The sequence below is a fragment of the Pipra filicauda genome, unplaced genomic scaffold (assembly GCF_003945595.2).
Source record: "Pipra filicauda isolate LSUMZ 115617 unplaced genomic scaffold, ASM394559v2 scaffold89_size2521313_pilon, whole genome shotgun sequence".
In the NCBI taxonomy this organism is placed as follows: Eukaryota; Metazoa; Chordata; class Aves; order Passeriformes; family Pipridae; genus Pipra; species Pipra filicauda.
Genome location: NW_024105086.1, coordinates 1,818,807 through 1,840,435, shown reverse-complemented (window position 1 = coordinate 1,840,435; position 21,629 = coordinate 1,818,807). Strand labels below are relative to the sequence as shown.

Genomic DNA, 21,629 nt, shown 5'->3' with positions numbered 1-21,629 from the left:
TTGATTACCCTTCCCATTTCTGTTTTTAATAATCCTTGTAAGAGCGTGGAATTCAGTCACTTTTAATAATGTGGCCAAAAAAAGCAGTGGAAGGCATTGTTTCATGCACAGCAGCGTCCTGCCCAGGGCTCCACCTTCAGAGTCCCTTTCCATGGTGTGTGGGGCTGCTCCAGATAAAACCTGGATAAAGACAGCAAAGCTTTTACACTCCAATCCCTTCTCTCCTCTCTGTTCACACTGCTCAGTCCTGTCTCACACCCTTCACTGTCCTGAGCTCCCTCACCACAGCTCAGGGTGCTTGTGGGGAGCTTTAGTTCTTCAAGGGATTATGCAAATAATAATTGAATTAAAGAGCTGCTGTCAGCAGGATGAGATTCTGGCAAAGGCATCCCCTGTTCACACTCTGCTCGCAGACACAGATTTCAGAGGACTTGGATCAGGATTCCCAAATACTTGAATCCTTCCTTTCTGGCTGTTTGCCTCGCCCTTACCACACTAAGCTGTGTTTAACCAGGAGTTGTTCATCTGGGAACACAGAATAAATTAAACTGTGAACAGAGTGAATGAGGCATAAACGTAGCCAGGCTTTCTGGGGTTTCTCCGTGGATGGAGGAAAGATTAAGTATTTTATCTTTTTTTTATAAGCTGGTGCTTAACGAAATCTTGGATGTATCATTAAAAAACTTCAAAATTCCATTCTAACAAGCACAGCGTTTGTCTTCAATAACACAAATTTTATATTAAAAATCAAAATACCAAAAATACTTGAGGCTCTTGAGAGGGTTTTTGCTGCTGCCGGGGCAGGGTGCAGCTGTGACCTGCCCAGATGTGACCTGGTGCAGTAAATCAGAGCAGCCCACCTCAAAGGAGGAGGCAGAAATAACCTTCAGTGGGATGCATGGTGCAGTCCTTGGCTGGTGTGAGCTCTGAGAGATCAATTTTGAGTGATCAGGACAGCCCAGGAAGGGCTTTGCTGTAGTTGTAGCTGAATTACATTTACATAGACAATAATAGCTCTTGAATCTTGATTTTTAAATACCCTTCATATCAACAGCAGTCTCCAAAACATGTCTTTTGAGGCCCATTGTGATGGACAAGCCAAGTGCTGTACAGGTGTGGGTCCTGCCACTAGAAGGAAGAGGATGCTTGGCCAGAGCTTCCTCGAGCCCTCATCCTTTGTGCTGCTCTGATTTACAGCAGGCATTATAAATAATATGGCCTTGACAGTGAGGTCTCCCCAAGGTCCCAAAATTTGCATTTCTGAGGATAATTTGCTAAAATTCTGGAACAATTAGTGAAGTAAGGAAAGAAGAGTCAGTCACTCCTTCCAGGGGCCGTACTTTTTGCACTGCTCAGAGATGCTTTGACCTTCTAGTTTATTACAAGTCAGGAAAAGTCAATATTTCTCAGCTTGCCAAGTTGGAGGAATTTTAATGAGTTATTGAGTCAAATAGTTAATCCTCCAATAACAGACTTTTTTCCCTTTCAGATTTACAGTGATAAAAACAAAGGCTTAATGGGGACCATTAAAATGAGGTTTTGTTAGAAACTTTGTGCACGTGCTTTAACCCCTTGATCACGAGGAGAGGAAATGGACCTTCAACACTGGGGCATTTTGGCATGAAATGCTGGGCAAGGCAGGGGCTGTTTTGGTGTTAGCAGGGAATTTAGCATGATAAAAAGGGATTGGTAGGATGAAGTAGCTGGTGCTGATCTCCTCACATCTCTGTTACATGGGACTGGAGGGCTTTGGATGAGCTCTGCTCTGTGCTCTGCCACTGAATTGTTTGGCTGCTTGGAAAATCTTTGAAGGCAAGAGCCCTGGGTGCACTTGAGAGGATGTTGTGGTGCTCCAGGTGCTGCAGGATGTGTCCCATTGGATGCTGGAGCACATCTGGGGCAGTGCTTCCACCTGAGCATCCTGTGAAAGCTGGTGCCCACCAAAACCTCACCAAGAGCCAAACCTATGTGTGGTACTTTTAGAGAACAGGGATTTGCTTCCAAACCACCTTGCTGGTCCAGACTGAGTCCCTGGTGCAGATGCAGCTGGAGTCTGTGGCTGTTGGAAGGCTGTGCAAGCCTGGCAGCAGGTTGTGCACTAGGAAGTGCTTATTCCTACTGTAATTATGCCTTTTTGCAGCATCCCTTTGTAATGCTCAACCCTGTGTACTCCAATTAGCATAGAATAATCTAATTTCCTGAAACTCTCTTCATTGAGTATAATGCTAATTATTGCTCTGAGCAGTGGCTTGTTTGGAAGTGCCCTGTCCTGTGTGAATTATAGTGATGTTCTGTGTAAGCCTTTAAGGGAGGAAACTTCATAAGCAAAAAATGTTACAGCACAAGGGCAGCTTCCTTACCCTTTTAATAGTATGAAACAGCAGATAGTACAGTAATATTCAGAACATCATATCCAGTGAATTCTTAAAAGCAGTAGAAAGTTATTTTTCCCTGTGTACCATTATCCAGAGTGTAGAGAGAGATACTCGTGGTCTCTTTTACAGTGAGAAGCATTTTCCAGTAACATTCCTTGACTCCAGTGATGGTCTTTCTAGGGGGGTTATTTTTCACAAAGCTCTCAGCAATTGTCTGCTGAGCTCTCCTTGAAACCTGTGTGTGTTTTAGCCTTGGGGACATTGTGCTTCTGGGTGGACTCCTCTGGCTCACAGGGTGGGCAGAGGAGCGTGGGCAGAGCTGGAGTGCTGGCACTCGGGGCACTTTGTGGCTGCAGCAGTGCAGGTTTGCAGAGCCGCCTTCTGATTGGAACTCCCTGGGGTTTATTCTGGGCTCTGGGTTTGCGAGGGGCTAAAAGAACAAAGGGCCACACGTCCATCACTTCCCCGTGCAGCACTTTGAGTGTTGTGAGCGCTGGAGGTCTGAGGGCACTTCCACCCACTGCTGCTCAAAGGGCAGTGCTTGGCTGCTCCAAAGCCTTTGCTGCTTGCCGGAAAAATCCTCGCTTTTAATTTATGAAACGGCAACAAAATACTTGCAGGACAAGGAAAATTGCAGCAAGAAATCCTTTACTGCAGTGCTGGGGGTGCAATCCCAGGTCACATGGCCTGGAAAAGCACACGCGGTTTGAAAAACGCACCCTTTTTGTACCCTCTTGGTCAGTTAAGGTGTTAAATATTCAACAGGTGACAGGTATTTTACCTTAAAAGGTAATTTTTTGAATTTGGGAGAGGGTGCCACCCTCCCTCCTGATTGATTGTGTCCACACACAAAGGCCAGCCATGTGGCCAGGGTATATCTTCCATTTTTATATTTTTTCCCTATCCCGACCGTGATGTTTCCCTGGCGTTGGGCCCGGACGGGGCCTTTCACCTTACAGCCTCCACGAGGCGCATAAAACTCTTCAGTTAAATGAAAGAAAAGAAAAATCCCACCGCCTTCTGTTTTCCCACTAGATTCATTTTGCTTACAATAAAACCAGATGATTTATTTCTCACACTGCTGCCGTGGGGAGCGCGGTGTGTCGGGGCAGACGTGGCTCTCACCGGTGTCTCTGCTCTCCCCAGAGCTGGACGGGCTGCAGGCACCCTGTGAGAAGCCGTGCGGGCGCGGCAGCCGCTGCGTCCTCGACCCCGCCACGCGCCAGCCCGAGTGCCGCTGCCTGGAGGAGTGCAAGGCCACCTACATGCCCGTCTGCGGCTCCGACGGCAGGTTCTACGAGAACCACTGCCAGCTGCACCGAGCCTCCTGCCTGCAGAGGAAGAAGATCTACATCGTCCACAGCAAGGAGTGTTTCTTCAAAGGTAGGGCGTTGTTGAAATAAATGCCGGCGCGGAGCTTCCGCCGCTCATCGCAATCCCGGGAAACGGCTGAACAGAGTGTTTTATTTCCAAGAGCTGAATTTCTCAGGGATGATTTATTCTGGGACAGCAGAGAACATACACAATGTTTTATGCAGCTATTAAGCCCCTGAGTGTCATCACCATGCGAAATGTAATCAAAGTGGGAACTGGTAAATAATTAACGTCGCCGTACGTGTTGTGTGCACTGTAGCTGTGCTGCTCAGTACTTTCAGCTGCCAGCATAATAACTTTTTACAATCCAATTCGTTTGAAAAGGCTTCGAACGAGACAAAAGACGTTAAGAAAAAGTAGATGGTATTAACAAAAAGTTCGTTGCAACGATGAGAAACAAAAACCCAGTTGGGGAAGTGAAACAGGCAAAGGAAAGGAGCTGTTTGGATGAAAGAAGAGGAGCGAGGACAGAGTTTTAAGTGATTTTAAGGACAGTTCTGGTTAGCAGTGTGATGCATTCAGCTGCAGCTCTTTTACTGGTTCAGGAGCAAATTTTATTATCATTGTTGCACCAAATCACCAGTCCCATGTCTTTCCCATTAATATTTTGTATTCCCTGTACCATCCTGTCATCCAGGGAGACTGCAGGAGCAGGAGCATGTGATGAAATGGCAGGGAATGGAAGGAGTTGTAAATTATTTTACTTCTAATGAGAGGCCTCATAAAGGCCTCACTAGAGTATATCTTGCAAGCTCATTGTCAAAGATGACTCCATATACCTACAGGAAGATTTGAGTGGGTTGTTGCAAATATATCCAGTGACATTTACGTGATCAAATATGAAAATAATTCCTTTATCTTCAGCTCACTTGAGCCCCCAGGAGATTGGCTGTACACAGAGCTATCCATCATGGGTTCTTGTTTACTAACACGATGCTAGAAGAGCCTATTTAAGAAACAAGAATCCATTTGAAGAGTCTTATTAATATATCCTTGTGATACCCTTTGGAGATAGAAAAGCATTACCATTCTTGTGTCTCACAGGAGACCTGGAGACTAAGATCCAGCTCAAAACTTTTCCAGAGGTTTGTAGGCACTGCTTTGCATTGCAGGGCAAAGTCTCATTTGTTTTGGAGGTCTGGCTGTGGAGGGGGGACAGCAGAGCTGGTCAGAGCCTTGACTCCGTATTTGTCACGGGCAGCCTCTGAATTCTCCAAAGCAGGTAATTAGGTCTGGGATCAATAGACCTTGTATGAAGTTACTCATGGAAAGGGGTCACCTAAAGGCATATTTCGAGGGACAGCACGTGAGCAGATCAAGGCAAGGAGGAATTTTTGCTTGTGATGTTAAAAAGGAGCATCTAAAAAGGACACCTGTGCCTTGCTCCTGGTGCTGGTGCTCCTGCCTCTGGGTATCAGGTGAGATCAGAGGGTATGGATCAGGCTGGAAACTGCCTCCACCCCTGGGTAAGATGCAGGAGGGCCTCTGCAGCAGGAGAAACTTTCCAAAGAAGGGGGAAGTCTTGGTTGCAGGGATGCTCAGCACTCCATTCAGGGGATTTTCCTCCCCTGGCTACCAAAAAGTGCCTTCAGTTTTTCCATTCCTGACATTGCCCACCTTTTTACCACGATGCTTCTGGCCTGGGATTTTATTCCTTCCTTATCTCAGACAGTGTTAAAGAAAATGAGCTCTCATTGCAGTAATCAGCCCCTGCAGGGGCTGTATTACACCTAATGATGCAATGTCACGCTTCAGTACTCCCCTGAACACACCATGAAATGATGGCAGGAAAGGAGGAGTTTTGTGTCCCAGTTTAAAGTAACCCTCAAACTCTTTGCCATGGAGCGCTGCTTAAATCTGCTTTTCAGCAGAATAACAGCTTTATGGAAGGGAAGAAAGAAACAATCTCACTTCTCTTCCCACGTGAATAAATAAAAATGTACTTCACACCTCTGTCTGCAGAGATAACATATAGAAAAAAGTTTACCATAAGGGGGGGAATAATCCCACGGAGTGGGACTCCATAGAAATATTAGGGGTTTTTTTCTGCCATGCAGTTCCTGAGTAACCTTCTGTGCATCCCTCTGTTTCTTGGTATTTTAATCTCTTCTTTGTAAATCAAGAATGATGGTGGTTTCTTCTAAACTGAAATTTTCAGTAAGCAATTATCTAGAGGTTTTTAAGCACTGTTAGAAGTGTGACATGAAGTGTAAGAACTTTGACTGGAGAAAAATCTTAAAGGTGCAAAATATGCAGTCCCAGAATGGATTGTGTTGGAGGGGGCCTTAAGGAGCCTCTCATTCCAATCCCCCTGCCATGGGCTGGGACTCCTTCAGCCAGACCAGGTTGCTCAGGTTTCATCTGTCAGGAGGCACAGTGTGTGTTTTTCTGTTTGCTTTCTGTCAAGTAGATAATTTAATTATTTGAGTACAGTCAGGCTGATGAGGGGGCTGCTTCATGGTTTTTTGTCCCAACTGACTTGTTCAATTAAGATTTAAATTCCTGTGTGGAGCTGAGGGACACCACAGATTGCGTGTGTGTGTGTGTGTGTGTGTGTGCTCTGCCATCAGTGACAAACTGGATGGCCTTAAGGTGTGGCAGAGATCTAATACCCTGATTCTGAGCTAGGTCTGTCCCCAGTGAACTGATAAGAAACCATACTGCAAAGATTTGTTTTCTTTTGTGTATTTTGGGAAAGGATTCTTTGGTCCTTTAGCTTATCTGTCAGATGGGAAGTGCTCTGTAAATACTGGCAGGTACTCATGTGTGACCAGAAGCATTGCTGGATTTGTGCTACCTCAACACATTGACTTCTGGACCAGCAACAGTATTAGGAAGAGCAGAAGATAATTTTTCTCCAGGCAAATGACTGATTTCTCCTTGGCCCAGCCTGGGATGAAATGGCTCCTTGAAATCTTGAGAGTCCAAAATGTTAAAAAAACTCATGGAAATGTGGGTGAAGCAATGGGAGATCCCAGCAGGAGTGACCTCCCAGGCTTCATCCTGCAGCCTCTCTTGCAGCACAGTTCCCCAGACACAAAATTATCAATGCCTCCCCTCTTCCTCAGGTGACAAAGCAAATGATAAATAGGTGGAAAACTTCACTTGGGAATTTGAAGCCCCAAGAGAAATACCCTAAAGCAGAAGTCCTACATCCAGAGGTCTCAGGAGAAATGTCAATCCTACTCTCAGCTGTTCACGTTCTCCTTGATCTGACTGTCTTTCCTGGTAAGAAATACAGTTTGGTTTTCCCATAAGGAGGTTGGTCTATTTATGACTGCTCTGCTGTGTGGTTTTTTTTTTCATTTTTTATATTTTCACTGCTTTATGAGTTTCCATAGTCATTTGAGTGGAGTGTTGGTGATTTTTGCTGGGTAGCAAAATACATGCGGATAAAGTGCTTTTGCTGTGAGCCAAAGTGGAGAGGAAAGAAGTTTTCCTTCCCCAAAAGCACTCCTAAATCTCATGAATACTGGAAAGATAGCTGTGCTCATAATGACAATGGTCCCACAGATGTCCAGAATGAGCAGTTGGCCTGGAAATGTTCCTGTTTGAATAAGTGCCTTTGGATAATGCAGTTATATCATTTTAGCAGTGATTTGGACTGGGCTTTGCTTTCCCATAGCAGCAGTCATCTTTTTTTTTTTTCAGTTCTGTTTATTTTTCTTCCCTTTTGACTTTTCACACCCTCTCTGTCTCTTCCCTCATTTTCTCTCACTGCTTTTGGCCAGTGGAAGCTGCACAGACACCGCTGAGTAGTTCTGCTTCCCAGAGCCATCCGAGCACTGCCCTTCCCTGGCAGTTTACACACAGCAAAGAAATCCTGTTCAGAGCTGTGCCTTCCCATTTGCAGCACTTAGGAGTCATTTTCACCCTTCTTACTTTCCCTTCCTGCTTTTTTTTCTGCCCGATCAGCAATCCCAAAGCTCTTCTGCATCAGCCCCGACTCGCCCCAGCTCATTCCCTATTTCTTGTGGTTCTGACATCCTCCCTTTATCCAGGTGGATTGGTTTTTTTTTTTTATAAAGAGCTCAGCTTTTCTTGCTGGGCTGTGGAGCAGCTTTGTGCTGCAGCTGCTCAGATTGGGTTTGTGCTCTGACATGAATTCAGCCCAACTCAGTTGACCAAACACTTGAACTTTCCATTATGTAAATGCCCTGTGCCTGTTACTTAATTCAGGGGGTTTTGTCCATTCAGTCCAACTTGTACTACAGCTCTGATTTTACAAGATCTGACAGAATTTTGTGCAGAGAGATGGGGCTCTGTAAAAGGATGTTCATGTCTGGTATTCCAGGGCCATTCTTCTCCTTCCTCCCTTCTCTCCTGAAATGTCAGCACGAATTTTTTTTAATAATTTGGTCCCATTGCTTAAAATATATGTGTTGGTTTGGGGTTTTTTTTAGCAAATACCTGACAGTAACATTCCATCCCATACAAGGTCAATCCTGTCCCCATAATAAATCATAATTTTGTACAGATTTTGTACAGAATTTCAGAAGAAATCTCTCTGCCTTTCTCCTTTCTGTTACACACACAGTCTTTCATTTTCAACTTCTCTATCTTTCCTCCAGTTTTCAAGAAGTTTCTTTCTAATTAAGGAACATGATAATCTTCTGCACGCTGACAGAAAATTTTCTATGCTTGAACGTAAACAAATTACAAACTTGGGAAAAAAAAACCCCAACAAACCAAGCAGGCTGATAACTGATATCACTGCAGGAATCTCAAATAGATATGAATTCAGCCTCAGGTGGTGGTGGTTTATTTCCTCTGTACTTTATTTGTTGTTATTTCTGTGTTTTGTTACTTTCCAGAAGTAATTTGTTCTGCAGAAGAGCATCTCAGAGCATCTCTGGGAAGGTGTTGATGCTTTGCTCATTTAGTGCTTGCAGGACAGGCAGAGCTGCTCTGTGCCTGGTGTGGAGGCTGCAAGGAAATCTGCTCCATTTAACACTCCCTCTCTCCAGCTGGAAAGAGTCGGAGTGTGAACTAATGGCACTTTTCCCAGCTGGCAATTAATATTTGCTGATTTAAGTTTGCAGCACTGCTGACAGGCTGCTTTGGTGGCAGGGAGCTGGATTGGGGGCTGCTGGGAGGGAGGCAATTAATTCCTCTGGGAGCAGCCTGGGGGCTCCTGCAGGGATCCTGAACCTGGAGTGATCATTTCAGTGTCCACTGTAAATATATTAAGAGTTTAAAGAGTTCTAAAGAGAGGTAAGTGCTGTGTATAATGGAGGTGTGTTTGCTGTTATTAGAACTGAATTCCAGAGGGATTCCTTTCTATTCCCACACTGTTTTTTCAGCTCTCTCCACTTAGTCTTTTGGGGAGGGATCAATTTTACCTGGCTTTTCAGGCTGAATCCTCTTAAGTGTGATTGATAGCTTAGACCTTATAAACAGACTGCATCAATCCTTGGGGTAAATTATGGAAATTCCATTGATTTATGTGAGGATGGGAACATGGGGCAATCTGCTGTGAGCTTTGGTTATAGGAACGTATAGGAATATGTTTAAGATCTTGAAGAGTATTTTCCATGTTAAAAGAAAATGGAATGCTTACACTCCCAGAATCCATGGAAGGGAAATCTTGTCCCTCTAGAAGTCAGTTGTGAAACTCCCCCTGGTATTTCCCTTTGACTTTCACTGGAAATTAAATGCCAATAACAAAAGCATGGGAAGCTTAGGCATAAGAGAAAGAATCCAAAGCAGCACAGAGCCTAAAGAAGTCCAACAAAAAGAGGTCTAGCATGAGGCCATCTCAGTTTGAAGCACCCCAAGTTTCAGCTTGATGCTCTTGAGGGCAGAGAAATGAGATGCAGCTTTTCTTTAGTTATTCTTTAGGGTGACATCTGCTCCAAGCCTGGCTCTGGTGAACCTTCACTGCAGTGCTTTTGGGAGAGCTGAGAGGTGATAATGCAGGTTTTTTTGGTAGAAGTTGGGATGGGGATGGAGCAGAGGAGGAGGGTGGAGGATCAAAGGAAAGGGTGTCAAGCCTTGTGTTGACCAGTGGGAGTTCCTGTGCAAACTTTGGTGCTGCTGCCTCAACACTCACTGTGTCAGGGGGTGTTTGTCTTTCTTTTTTAGCTGTTTTTGTGTTCTGTCTGCATCTCACACGTGCTCCTCATGGTTTGGTGGCAGTCTGGACTCACTGCATCCAACTCACTTTTCTTTGCAAACCAGGTTAATGTTTATTCATACATTAATTTGGGAGCTCAAACCACACTTAAATATTGAAGAGCCTCATGTAGGAAACATTAAAGGCAATTTTTGCTTTTTTAGGGTGTTGAATTTAATATTAGCTCCCATCATTCCAACAGCAATTTTCCAAACCGCGCTGGGTGGTGTAACCCTGGAGAAATGCCAGCAAAGTGGGGCATGATATTACAGTCGTGACTAAAAAGTGGCACATCTACTGAGCCTCTGCATTGCTGAGCCTCTTGCAGTCCTGAAAAGAACTTGGATGCTCAAAATTTATCTGTTTGGTTTTTTTTTCACAACTCAATTATGTCAAAGGTCTTTTCCAACCTAAAACATCCTACTTAGTGTCCCCATCCATGGTTTCCTAGTGGAAGGGAATGATGGCACCTACGATTCCCCAGGTCATTTCAAGTGAAGTAAAACAAATATTGCAACACTTGAGAACTTGCCTTAATTTCTCTAAAATTACATAAGCTGTATCAATAGAAAAATTACTGATTTAATTAAGTCACCTTTTGAGAGGTGACTTGCACTTTGGTGCCAGGGGGACTCTGCATGGGACTCTCCAGCTCTGTGCTGAGCCAGAGGCCAGGGAGAACCTTAATTTAATAATTGAATAATAAAGAAAAAGGCTCCAAACCTCAGAGAGATGGAGAGATTGCTTTAAAAAGAAAACTGAAAAGGTTAAAAGGTAGAGATGAGCATTGAAGATTAAGATGATTAGATCAGGGTAAAGGGCTCTGTAAACTGAAGGGAGGAAAACAAATGGATGGAATAAATTTTAGGGCTGGGGAGACTCCGACAGGGAGATTGGGAAGTGCTTTAAAGATAACGATTGACGCTCAAGAATAGTTGATTAAAAGCTGTTCAGCACAAATGCTAATTTTTCTGGCTGCTCAGAACAAAAATCCATGGAGCCCATTGAGATTCCAAGTGCCTGGGAATACCGACAGGCTGGATGCTGTGGGTTCCATGAAGTGGCTGCAAGGAGCTTCCCCCAGCTTTCCCTCCCTTCCTGCCCCTCCACTCCAGGATTTCACAGGCACTTCTTGCTGATGCTCCAGAGGGCTGGATCCTACCAGAGCTGTCCTGAAGCCAGGGGAATACGAGTCAAAATGAGCATTTCACAGCACGGGGTGCTGATAAAGCCCTTTGTAATGTCCCTGTTGTTGTGCACGTAGTGCTGGAGCTGTTCTCTCCTCAGGGTGGGGTTATCTGCCTTCCCTCACCTGCCTGCAGTGAAACTGCTCCCACAAGTGATAAAAGTTGGCACAGGGAGGTGATGAGTGATCTGCAGATTTGATCTGTCTGCTCATGAGTCGAAGGCTCTTTGGGTAGAAACTGTTTTTTTTGGTGAAAACACGATTAATGGGGATGAATTTCAGTCATAAAGTGAGGAGTTAATTATCAGTGCAACTGGAGGGATGGGGGGTTCTGTAGGAGCATCATGGAATGGTTTGGGCTGGAAGGGACTTTAAAGACCATCCCATCCCACCCCCTGCCATGGGCAGGGACACCTTCCACCATCCCAGGCTGCTCTAAGCCCCATTCAGCCTGGCCTTGGACTCTTCCAGGGATCCAGGGGCAGCCACAGCTTCTCTGGGCAACCTGTGCCAGGGCCTCCCCACCCTCCCAGCCAAGAATTCCTTCCCAGTATCCCATCTAACCCTGCCCTCTGGCAGTTTAAAGCCCCTTGTCCTGTCATGGGTGGGGGTTTGGGATGGTGCTGTGGGGAAGGGTCTCAGTGCCCCCTCCCCTTGCCCAGTGCAGGTTCAGGTGGTCCTGGTGCAGGTCAGGGATGCAGGATCCAGCCATGGCTTTCCCAGTGCAGGGGCTGATGTCCTGGCTCCTTCCTGGGAAGCAGGACTGCTGATATTGCTGGCACCTTCCTGTGGGGTCTGCTCCACTGCTGGAGCCTACATGTAAATCCCATTACCTCTAATTGAGTGGGGATCAATCACAAATTAAGGAGTAAGAGGAAGGTTTCCAGGTGAGATTTAAATGGAAGGCTTTTACTGATAATATTTTGCATTTTCCATCAAAGTGTCCTGGAATGCTTTACGAAGATTAATGAATTAGACCTCACAACACCTTTACATGCCACAAAAATAGTAATCCACCCATTACAGAGGGGGAATTGCAGTCTAGAGGAGAACCAGTGACTTTCTCAAGGTCATAGAAAAAAAATACCAGAGCTCTTATTAAATCATCCCAATTCTGGGCTCCCTGACCCTGCAGGCACAGGTCAGTCTTGGGGGCCCTTGTCCCACAGCAGCCAGTCTCCTCACCAGAGGTTTTCCAATGGAAGAAGCCATGATGCTGAATTCCAGCCATTATTAGAGTTTGGTGGGGGTTTTTTAAATTTAATCCAGAGCAAGCCAAATAGTGTGAAAACATTTGGGGAGAGTATTTAGTTGTGTTGTGGTATGTAAGCATTTGGCTGTATCCATGGCCCTGGAGTTTGCTATTCGTGAATATTTTAGCAAATTGGTTTACTCACAGGAATGTTGCCAGGAAGCAAATGATCCTGAATATTTGTAGGAAAGCAGATTTAGCTTTGTGTTTGCAGTTCCCACTTGCTGTGGGAGCGTTATTTGAGCCCCATCTTAACGCTCCTCTGGGAGGACCAGCAGAGCCAATTAAACCCAGTCTCCTTGGGAAATGTGATTCTCAGAATCCACTCCTAAATAGACTCGGATATAAAGAGTTCTGTCTCTTAATAAAGACTGGCAGACAGCTGGCCCAGCTGTGTGCAGCTCACCCTTGGCACAGCACGTTGCAGGTGAACTGGTAGCAAGAGCAACATCTCTTCAGGGCTTGCAGGAATCTCTGATATTTGATCTTTTTTATTTACTCCTGTGCTGGGGGAAAAATACAGAAGTATATATTTTTGGTTGGGGTGTCCCCTGGGATGAGATTTTCTGACTGTGCTCTGGGTTCTGTCCCGTTCCTCTGGCTCGAGCTGTCAAACAGTCCAACAGAAAACTGCTGTGGTGCTGTTTCCATGTGGCCAACATTCAAGGATCTGTACTTGAGTTGCAGAATAACAGAGAAAAACCCCTCAAGTGCCCTGAATACCCACTCAGCTGAAGGGCTCCCAGTGCTGGGAAGTGGCTGTGAGCTGTGCAGAGGCTGTGCCAGGGTGGGACCATGGGGGGCTGTGACATGCTCGGGTCCTCCTGAGGGTGCTCCTGCAATGGAGGGGAGAGATTTTGGTCCACTCAATGTGTGGAACATCATCTCTGGCTCAAAGACTCCATGGTTTCAGCTGCACAGACACATCACTGTGGTGTGTGGCAAGGGAGCTGCTCATTTCCATGGGCTCGATGCCATCAGTGTGGGCAGAGGTGGGATATTGGGAAGGAATCGTTCCCTGAGAGGGTGGGGAGGCCCTGGCACAGAGAAGCTGTGGCTGCCCCTGGATCCCTGGAAGTGTCCAAGGCCAGGCTGGACAGGGCTTGGAGCAACCTGGGCTAGTGGAAGGTGTCCCTGCCCATGGCAGGGGGTTGGAACTGGATGAGATGAGCTTTAAGTTCCCTTCCAGCCCAGACCATTCCATGATGATTCTATGAAGTCGTGCTCTCAGTGCTGCACCTCTCCATCCTCAGCTTCCCATTCCTTTCCCATTTGTTCCCTTCAGGGGTTATCATCAGACTTCATCCCTCACCCTGCTGTAGGTGTGAGAGATGCAGCCATTTTTGGGAGAAATTTATTCATAAGGATACTTTCCCATAAGCAGGAACTCAGGGGTCAGCCCATCTAAATGCAGCTGGTACAACCCTTCCAGCATTTCAGAAGAGCTCCCCATCCAGCATTTAAGTGAGATGCTCAGCACATCTGGAAAACATCTGTCTTAGACTCATAATTTGGCATTGTCATTCTTGGAGTGACTGTAAAACAGGGCCTTGTGGAAAACATTTAATACTCCTGGACACGTTGTGTTTTGTGTTAATGGTGAAATCGCTTGCTAGGTCCAAACTAACTGGCAGAAAATCTTGCTGAAGCTGTACAGTGGTGAGGAAGTAAAAGGCTGTTAAGGCAAAAACCTCAGCCCCTCTGAACCCAGGAGATTTTGGCTGCATTTTTACTGGAACAGAACTGAAAGCTAATGAAGGCGTTTTGTGGCCCCACACTGGCTTTCAGCTGGGTTTTATTTTACATAATGAGTTGGGGAAAATTGCAGTGCAGTTACTTTGGGCTCACTTTAGAACAGTGAGCAGGTTGCAGGCTGCTGTCCTGGGCTCATCCATTCCAGCGAATCCCTTTGGCTCTTTTCAAATGGAAATGCTTTGTTTTCCTTTACCTGGGGCTGCTCCAGCCACAGCCAGCCCAGGAAAACCATGGGAGCCCTACTCTCCTGGGCAGCTGCCTCCCAAATCCATCTCCTTTCTGGCCTCATGGGATCTCTGGCAGGTTTTTTTTTAAGTCACATTTCGCCACTTTCTTAAATTGGTGGTGATTTCCTAAGGGATAGAAATGGTTCCAAATGGCCCCTTTTTATGTTTTCAGAAACATTGTTGTATTTTTTAAAAAATTATTTATTTTATTTCCTGTATTGGGCTGAGGTGTTTTTCATATTATTATGTGAACAGACATTTGGCTCTTTTATCTTCTTTTCAATCTTAGTGTATTTATCTACTTAACACTTCTTGCAGTCACCTTTGTTTTGGAGGCTTCAAAAGAGATCAAGAATTGGAGAAGTGTTAAAGAAATGCTTCATTATCCTGTTTGATACTGTAATGCCCCATGAGAGTGGATCTGGTTTGAACTGATATCTCATCTGTGCTGCCTTGTCCACACAAGTGAAAGTCTTTGGTAACCTGAGCTCTGGGAATGTTACCCTTCTTAAGTTAGGTTCCCATTCACAAGTCATGTTTTGGGATAACTGTTAGTGTTTTATGAGCTTAACTTTATTTTTATTGATATTAAGATACATAAAACTCTTAAGTTACCCCCAAAGAACACTTGCCAGTGGGAACATGACTTAGGAAAGGAGCAGCCTTGAATCCCCAAATCTTGTCTCCTTCCTCCTCAGAAAGGCTCCAGAAAAAGCCCATCATTCCCAACAAGGAGCTGGAGAACTCTGACATTTCAAAGTAATCAGGTAGAATTACTGCATCTCAAGATATCTTTAGCCTGTTTACTGACATTTCCTTCCCATCATCTCCTGATGTTCATTGGATCAGGAACCAGCCTGGAGCCACACGTGCAAAATGCTTCATCAGGTGGTTTGATCTGGGCACATGAAATCTTTGTATAAAATAAGATATATCCTGTGTATCTTAAGATCCTCTGAGATATCAAAGTTCTTGACGGTTTTTTTTAAGCTTCTGTGGTTTTTCCCATTTACTGATTATTCTATTTTTCTCCTCCCAACTTCACCCAAGTTCAGAGCTGTGCCATCGATGGCAAGAGGCATCTGCCATCAATAAGTTCAAAGGAAATGGGAACGGGGCTGTGAATGTTTGTTATTTTATAAAAAAGGAATACCAATCTTTAGTTAAAATGCAGGAAGAGCATTTTTAGGGGCATTGGGAATTCTGTTCCAGCTCTGTAGGTGGCTGTAGCTCGTCGTGTCCTTTGGCAGGACTGCTGTGGCTTTTGAATGATGGAGTTGGAAAACCTTCTAAAAACTCATTCTAAGGAAGGTAAAAAATAATCTAGCTTAGTGTGTTGAAACAAATACTTAAAACTGTTGTAAAAATAATGTTGTAATTTACAGTCTTGGTGTGAATGAGCTTTTGAGTGAGTAGGTGCTGTCTAAAGCCAAGCCAGGTGAGGTTTATCCCTGTGGAGACACTTCAAATACTGAGTAAACAGGAGATTTATTTATGAATTCGTTTCTGTGATAAGTCCTGCCTTTCTGTGCTGTGTGAAGTGTTTCTAAAGTACATGTTAGCACCTGAATTAATAATTTCTTAAAGGTTTAAAACAAAAGAAAGCTTAGTGTTCACATGTATCTTGTACTCTGAATGAATGGTGAATACTGTGGAGTGATCTCAGAGGGCTTTTCCAACCTTTGTGATTCCATGTGAGGAGACTCCTGAGCACTTTGGAAGATGTTGGTCTTAATTTTCCTTTCATTGTTGCATTTGGCTTGGTGCTTTTTAGGGTAGGAAAACACAACCCCCTGAATGTTTCATAGCAAAAAGCCCAGAGTAAGTTAAAATATCAGCTCTCAGTTTGTTGCCACGATATTTCCACTCTCAGTTCACAGTTTTCTTTGATGAGGAAAGCAGGAGCTCAGTGATGAAAGAGCTTTTTGTCAGTAAGGGCTGTTTGTAGGAGTTTGCCACAACAGGTAGAAACTGGGAGGGTTTTTTTCCCCCTGTGTGCCTCAGTGCTGTGAATTCTCCCCAAATTTTAACAGCAGTGAGGAGCTGTAAGGATGAGGGATGACCTGAGCAGGTTTTTGTCATCATTCCTTGCTCCCACTGGCTTCCATAAAAACTCACTTTGCCCCATCCCTGCGCTGCTGATGGAGGCAGCAAAAGGTGCAGACAAATGGGAAAATAGATTTTGTTAGTGTGAAACAGGGAGAAGAATGGACAAGTTCCCTTTTCCGGGCCGATTTCCCCTTTTCTGTGCATTGTTCATGCAATAAGGGATCAGCACTTTGGATCCAGAGTTTTGATCTGAGGGATCCAGGATCCAGCCCTGGGGTCTGACGTGGACCCAGCTGTGGGATGGGCACCTTGGCAGGCAGGTGGCATTAGGGGGGCAGTGGAAGGCACCAAATAAAGACAAAACAGGCTGTTTCTTTCCTACTTGGGCGTCACTGACCCATTTTTAGCAGCCTGTTTTGAGGAAATTATGATTAATTGTGCATTTTAATTAGCTGTTAAATAGTTCCCTACTTGATTAATCTAATTACTTTTTATTTATGCTGTCTTCATCCAAGGGAGAGCCTGTGTCAGTGCTGATTGCAGCCTCCCAGCTCTGGAGAAAACACTGGGGAAGGGGCTCTCCCTTCTGCTCCATTATTTATATTTTCAATTCTTTGCATGGGTTTATGCACTGTAATTATTTTTTCTTTATAAGTTGACTTTTAAGCATCAAGCTGAGTGATGGAGACTTTGCACACTAAAAAAAGAGGCCCTTCTGTGCTGGTTTTTACCCACTTTGCTCTCTGGTGAAAGGCCTGAGGGCACCCAGGGACTTTTGTCCTGGTTTTCTGTGGATGCTGTTCCCAGGTGTGGTGGTCAGATGTTCTAAACAGCAGCACAAGCTTCTAAAGAACCAAGGGAACGCTGAGCAGGTGCCATGCTTGAGTGGAAAACCTTTTAATTTTTAGTTTCATTAAGTAATTTCCCCTCAAAACAGTGCTGTAAATTAATACCTCAGTAATAGAGTCCATTGTTTTAAAACAAAATAAAAATTATAACAGTTAAAGAGCATAAAAACAGATTGAAAATCGGGGCGGGGGAAATGCAGTTTACAAAAAAACCCCTCTTGTCTTGGAAGATTTGAGTCGTTGCAGGAAGGGATTCTCGGCATGAATCAACTGTAATAATTTTTAAATAATCGCTGTTAACACTTTTGGTGAGTACCTAAGTGCAGGCTGACATATGGTGTGTCAGCAGGAAGCACTGATTTAGAGTTTGATGTTACATCCCAGTTTCCAAGCTGTTGGATAGCAGAGGGGGAAGCGTTATGCAAGCAGACAGGTGGCGAGGGCTCAGCAGCTTGGTGGGCAGGTGGGATGCTGGGCCTGCTGCTCTCCACGGAGAACCCGTGTTTGCCTTCTTCTCATTGGCCTCTTTTCCCCATCTCCACTTTTTTTTTTTCCTTCTTTTGCTGCTTTTTTCAGCATCCTCAGCTTTGCTGGGGGAGCAGCCCCAGCCCAGCTCTTCTGGAGGGAGAAATGGAAATTTCCTCAGGTTTTGGATGAGGGAGGAGAAGGAGGCTCAGGCTCCTTCTGTGCCAAAGATAAAGCTTTTAAACCAAAAGATAAAGCTTTTGCAAACCAACCTTGTCAATTTGGCACCACAGAAATGTCCTGTTTATTGTTTTTAAGAGCAGGCACTTTTCCCTCTGTGAGTTCCACACTTCAGTGACCACCTCTGTGTACCTTTTGTGTAATTTCTTGATGTCCCAGTTGCAAAGGAAGATGCTGATGGCTGTCTTTGGATGCTTTAGCAGCCCCACATTTTAGGAAGAAAATACTGGCAGTTTTCCCAAATTTCTGCCATCTGTTGGAAGCAGCCTCAAAAAGTACAAACTTGCACCTAATTGGCAAAAATTTTCTAGGTAGGAAATCAGAGTAATGTAGAGAAGGGATGTAAAGTCATGCCATGGAGTGCAGCCTGTTGCAAACTGCTCCCTGAGAGGGACAACTTCCAGCTGGTTCCAACCACACAGGATTTGGGCAGAGCCCCCCTGGACCATGTCCATGGACCGTGTGTCACATCACTTCAGCTCCTTCAGGGTCTTGGACATCCTGATTTATAGAAACGGTCTGCTAGAGCATGTAGCCAAGATGTTTGGAGTAGAGAAGGAAGAGGAGCCAACGTGGCACATCATTTCCACCTTGTCCCAGGCTCTTCCTCCCTTTCTCCCCTCCCTTTCTCCCCTCCCTTTCTCCCCTCCCTTTCTCCCCTCCCTTTCTCCCCTCCCTTTCTCCCCTCCCTTTCTCCCCTCCCTTTTTCCTCCCTTCTTCCTATATTTGCCTTCTTTTGCCCTTCTTTTTCCTTTCTTTTCCCCTCCTCCTTTCCTCCTCCTTTCCTCCTCCTTTCCTCCTCCTTTCCTCCTCCTTTCCTCCTCCTTTCCTCCTCCTTTCCTCCTCCTTTCCTCCTCCTTTCCTCCGCCTTCCCTCCTACTTTCCTCCTCCTTTCCTCCTCCGTTTCAGCCTCCTTTCTCCGATTTCCTCCTCATTTCCTCTCCGTTCCCTCCGCCATTGTCCTTCCTCCTCCTTATCCTCCTATCCTCCTTTTCCTCCTCCTTTCGCTCCAGCAGTTCCGCCTTTTTTTCCTCCTCCTTTCCGCCTCCTTTTCCTCCGACGTTCCTCCTCCTTTCCTCCTCCTCCTTTCCCCCTCTCTTTCCCCTCCTCCTTTCCTCCTCCTTTTCCCCTCCTTTCACTCCTCCCCTTTCCTTTCCTTCCCCAACAAACCCCCCTCTTCCAATCCTCCCTCCTTTACCCTCCTTGCCTCCGCTTCGTCCTCCTTTCCGTTCCCTCCTTCCTCCTCCTGTCAGTCCTCCTTTCCTCCTCCTTTCCGCCTCCTTTCCTCCTCCGTTCCTCCTCCGTTCCTCCTCCTTTCCTCCTCCTCTCCTCTTCCTCTCCCCTCCCCCTCTTCCCCTTTTTTTTTCTTCTTACTTCCCCCTCTTTTTTATTTTTCTCTCTGTAACTCAAGATGCTGCATTTTTCCTGTGGAAGCTCCACAGCAGAGCTGTGCTGACCCTGGAGCAGCAGGAAATCCAGTCTCTGATGTGAGCAGGAGTTGAAGACTTCCCAGCTGGAAGCAAAGCTCCTTGCCAGGCTCAGCAGAGCCGAGTTTGTCCCACAGGAGTCTCAGGTACTGTTGGAGCACGTGTTTTAAAGACACCACAGAGTAAGAGGGCAAGGAGGCAAGATGAATTAATATGTTTTTACGTGCTGTAGTGATGTAGGTTTTTTTGTTGGATTGGACTTTGGAGCCTTATACAACTTCAGCAAAAGTTGGGATTTAATGTTTTGCTTTCGAGTTTTATTGTGACTGGATGAAACCTTGATTGCTGAGCCTTTCAACAATTGCACTGCAGTAAATACCTGAAAAGTGAATCTAAATAGAACTTAGTGAATGAAATCCAAATATGTGTATTTGAGTAAAACACGTGCTCATATCTTGTAGGCAAATTTACAGTTTCAAGGAGCTGCTTTGAAACACCATCTGCAGGAATCCCTTAATATTAATTCGATAAATCTTTATCTCCAGGCTGGATTCACATGTAGAAACAGCCAAATATTTTCTGAATACAAAGTAACTCTGTAGGGTCATGCACTCTCTCTAAAGCCTCCTGGTTTTAATGATTCAGCTTTAATTGCTGGTCCCCCCCAGCTGAAAGCCACAGCTGAAGGCACTTTGTGCTTGTTCTTCTGAGAACTTGTTGCCACCATAGCTATGGGTGGGAGTTGTGGCTAAATCACGTTTGCTGAGTGTTTTCCCTCCATTTGGAGTAGGAGTGGGAGTTCAGCTCCAGCAAACCAAGCTGCAGGCTGGGACTGTGGGTGGATGCTCACAGGGGAGCCCCTGGGTTCCGCACCCAAGTCCTTGCAACCTGAACAGAAGCAGCTGATGTGTCGTTTTTTGCCCTGGAAATCAGTGCCATGTGCCCAGTGAGCTCACACAGAGTGCTGGTAATTCCCAATATCTCTGTAAGCCCCAGTATAACAACAGAGCTTTGCCACTTGATCTGCAGGCTTACCCCAAATCAGCCTCTGCTAAAATGGAATTATTTGGCAGGAATAAGCCATCCTGGAGGGAGCTCACTGGAAGGAGGTGGGTGGCCTGGGGAGCTGTTTGCTTTTCAATGCACTGATGAGTCCTGGTAGCTGTTCCCGAATTCTTGTGGACACTTTAGTGCTTCCTCAGCTGGTTTATCTGTTACCCTTCCAATGGCCAAGGGTTTGGGTCTGGGTGTCTCCTGTGCAGTGAAGGCTCCCTCTGGGTTTGCCTGTTGAACATCCCAAGGTTGGATTTCTCCGGATGAGTTTGGGTTTCTCTCAGTGCCCCAGTAATGGCCCTGCAGTAAGGGAGGGGGATTTGGAAGCCTGGCTGTGCTCACTGGGAGCGTGAGGATGAAAGCAAGCAGTTATAGATGGTGTCTGCTTATGTCTTTGATAGCTTGTAGTAAAATCTTAGCAGCAGCTCAGTTCACGTCATGTCTTAAACTGCTCGTGAAATAAATCCAAGTGCCAGCTCTGCACACAGCTCTGCACTCCTGGGCACAGAGAATTTCTCATCTGAAGCAACCCAGAGGCAGTGATAGATTAAATGCTGGGAGCAGTGACCTGCATCCCCCCAGTGTGGCCACGGGAGTGACACACGTCCCGGTGGATGAGTCTCGCTCAGACGCTTCTCTGGGCCGATAATGAAAACAGGGCCCAAATCTGATTTGAGAGCTGAAAAATGGGAAAAGCGATCTGGCAGCTGAAGTGTGTCATTTACCTCGGGAAGCCTCCTCGCTTGGATTGCCGGGAGAAGTCAGCAAGAGAAAACACCTCCCAATCTCCAGCTGAACCCCCCTGGCGTGGAAGGTGCCAGGATGTGACCAGGGCACTTTGCCTTTAGTTTGCACCAGTGTGACATAAATTGCTCTTGGGGAATTCCCCTGGCAAAGCACACAGCTCCCTGTGACAGTCTTGTTTGCTATCATTGTTTTTGACCCTACTCTTTCTTGCACATTTTCTCTGAAGAGAGATGAAGGTGCATCACCTGTTCCCAGGGTTGCAATGTTGGGTTATTTCATAGAATTGTTTAGGTTGGAAAAGCCCTCCAAGATCATCTGGTCCAACCACTCCCTTGGCACTGCCAGGCCCATGATCCAAGTGCCACATCCACACATCTCTTAAATACCTCCAGGGATGGGGACTCCACCACTGCCCTGGGCAGCTGTGCCAGGGCTGAACAACCCTTTCAGTGAAGAAATTCTCCCCAGTATCCAACCTAGAGGCCATTTCCTTTTGTCCTCTCCATTTCCATGGAT

At 45.6% G+C, this 21,629-nt stretch overlaps 1 protein-coding gene across 2 annotated transcripts in view; it reads left to right on the top strand.

The window, feature by feature from the left end:
• FSTL4 (follistatin like 4) overlaps window positions 1-21,629 on the top strand; it is a 200,348-nt gene that overhangs the window by 57,393 nt on the left and 121,326 nt on the right. For both annotated transcript variants that reach the window (XM_027747682.2, XM_027747681.2), the window contains exon 4: window positions 3,522-3,758. In XM_027747682.2, the coding sequence (XP_027603483.1) occupies window positions 3,522-3,758 (237 nt within the window). The remainder of the gene's footprint in view (window positions 1-3,521; window positions 3,759-21,629) is intronic.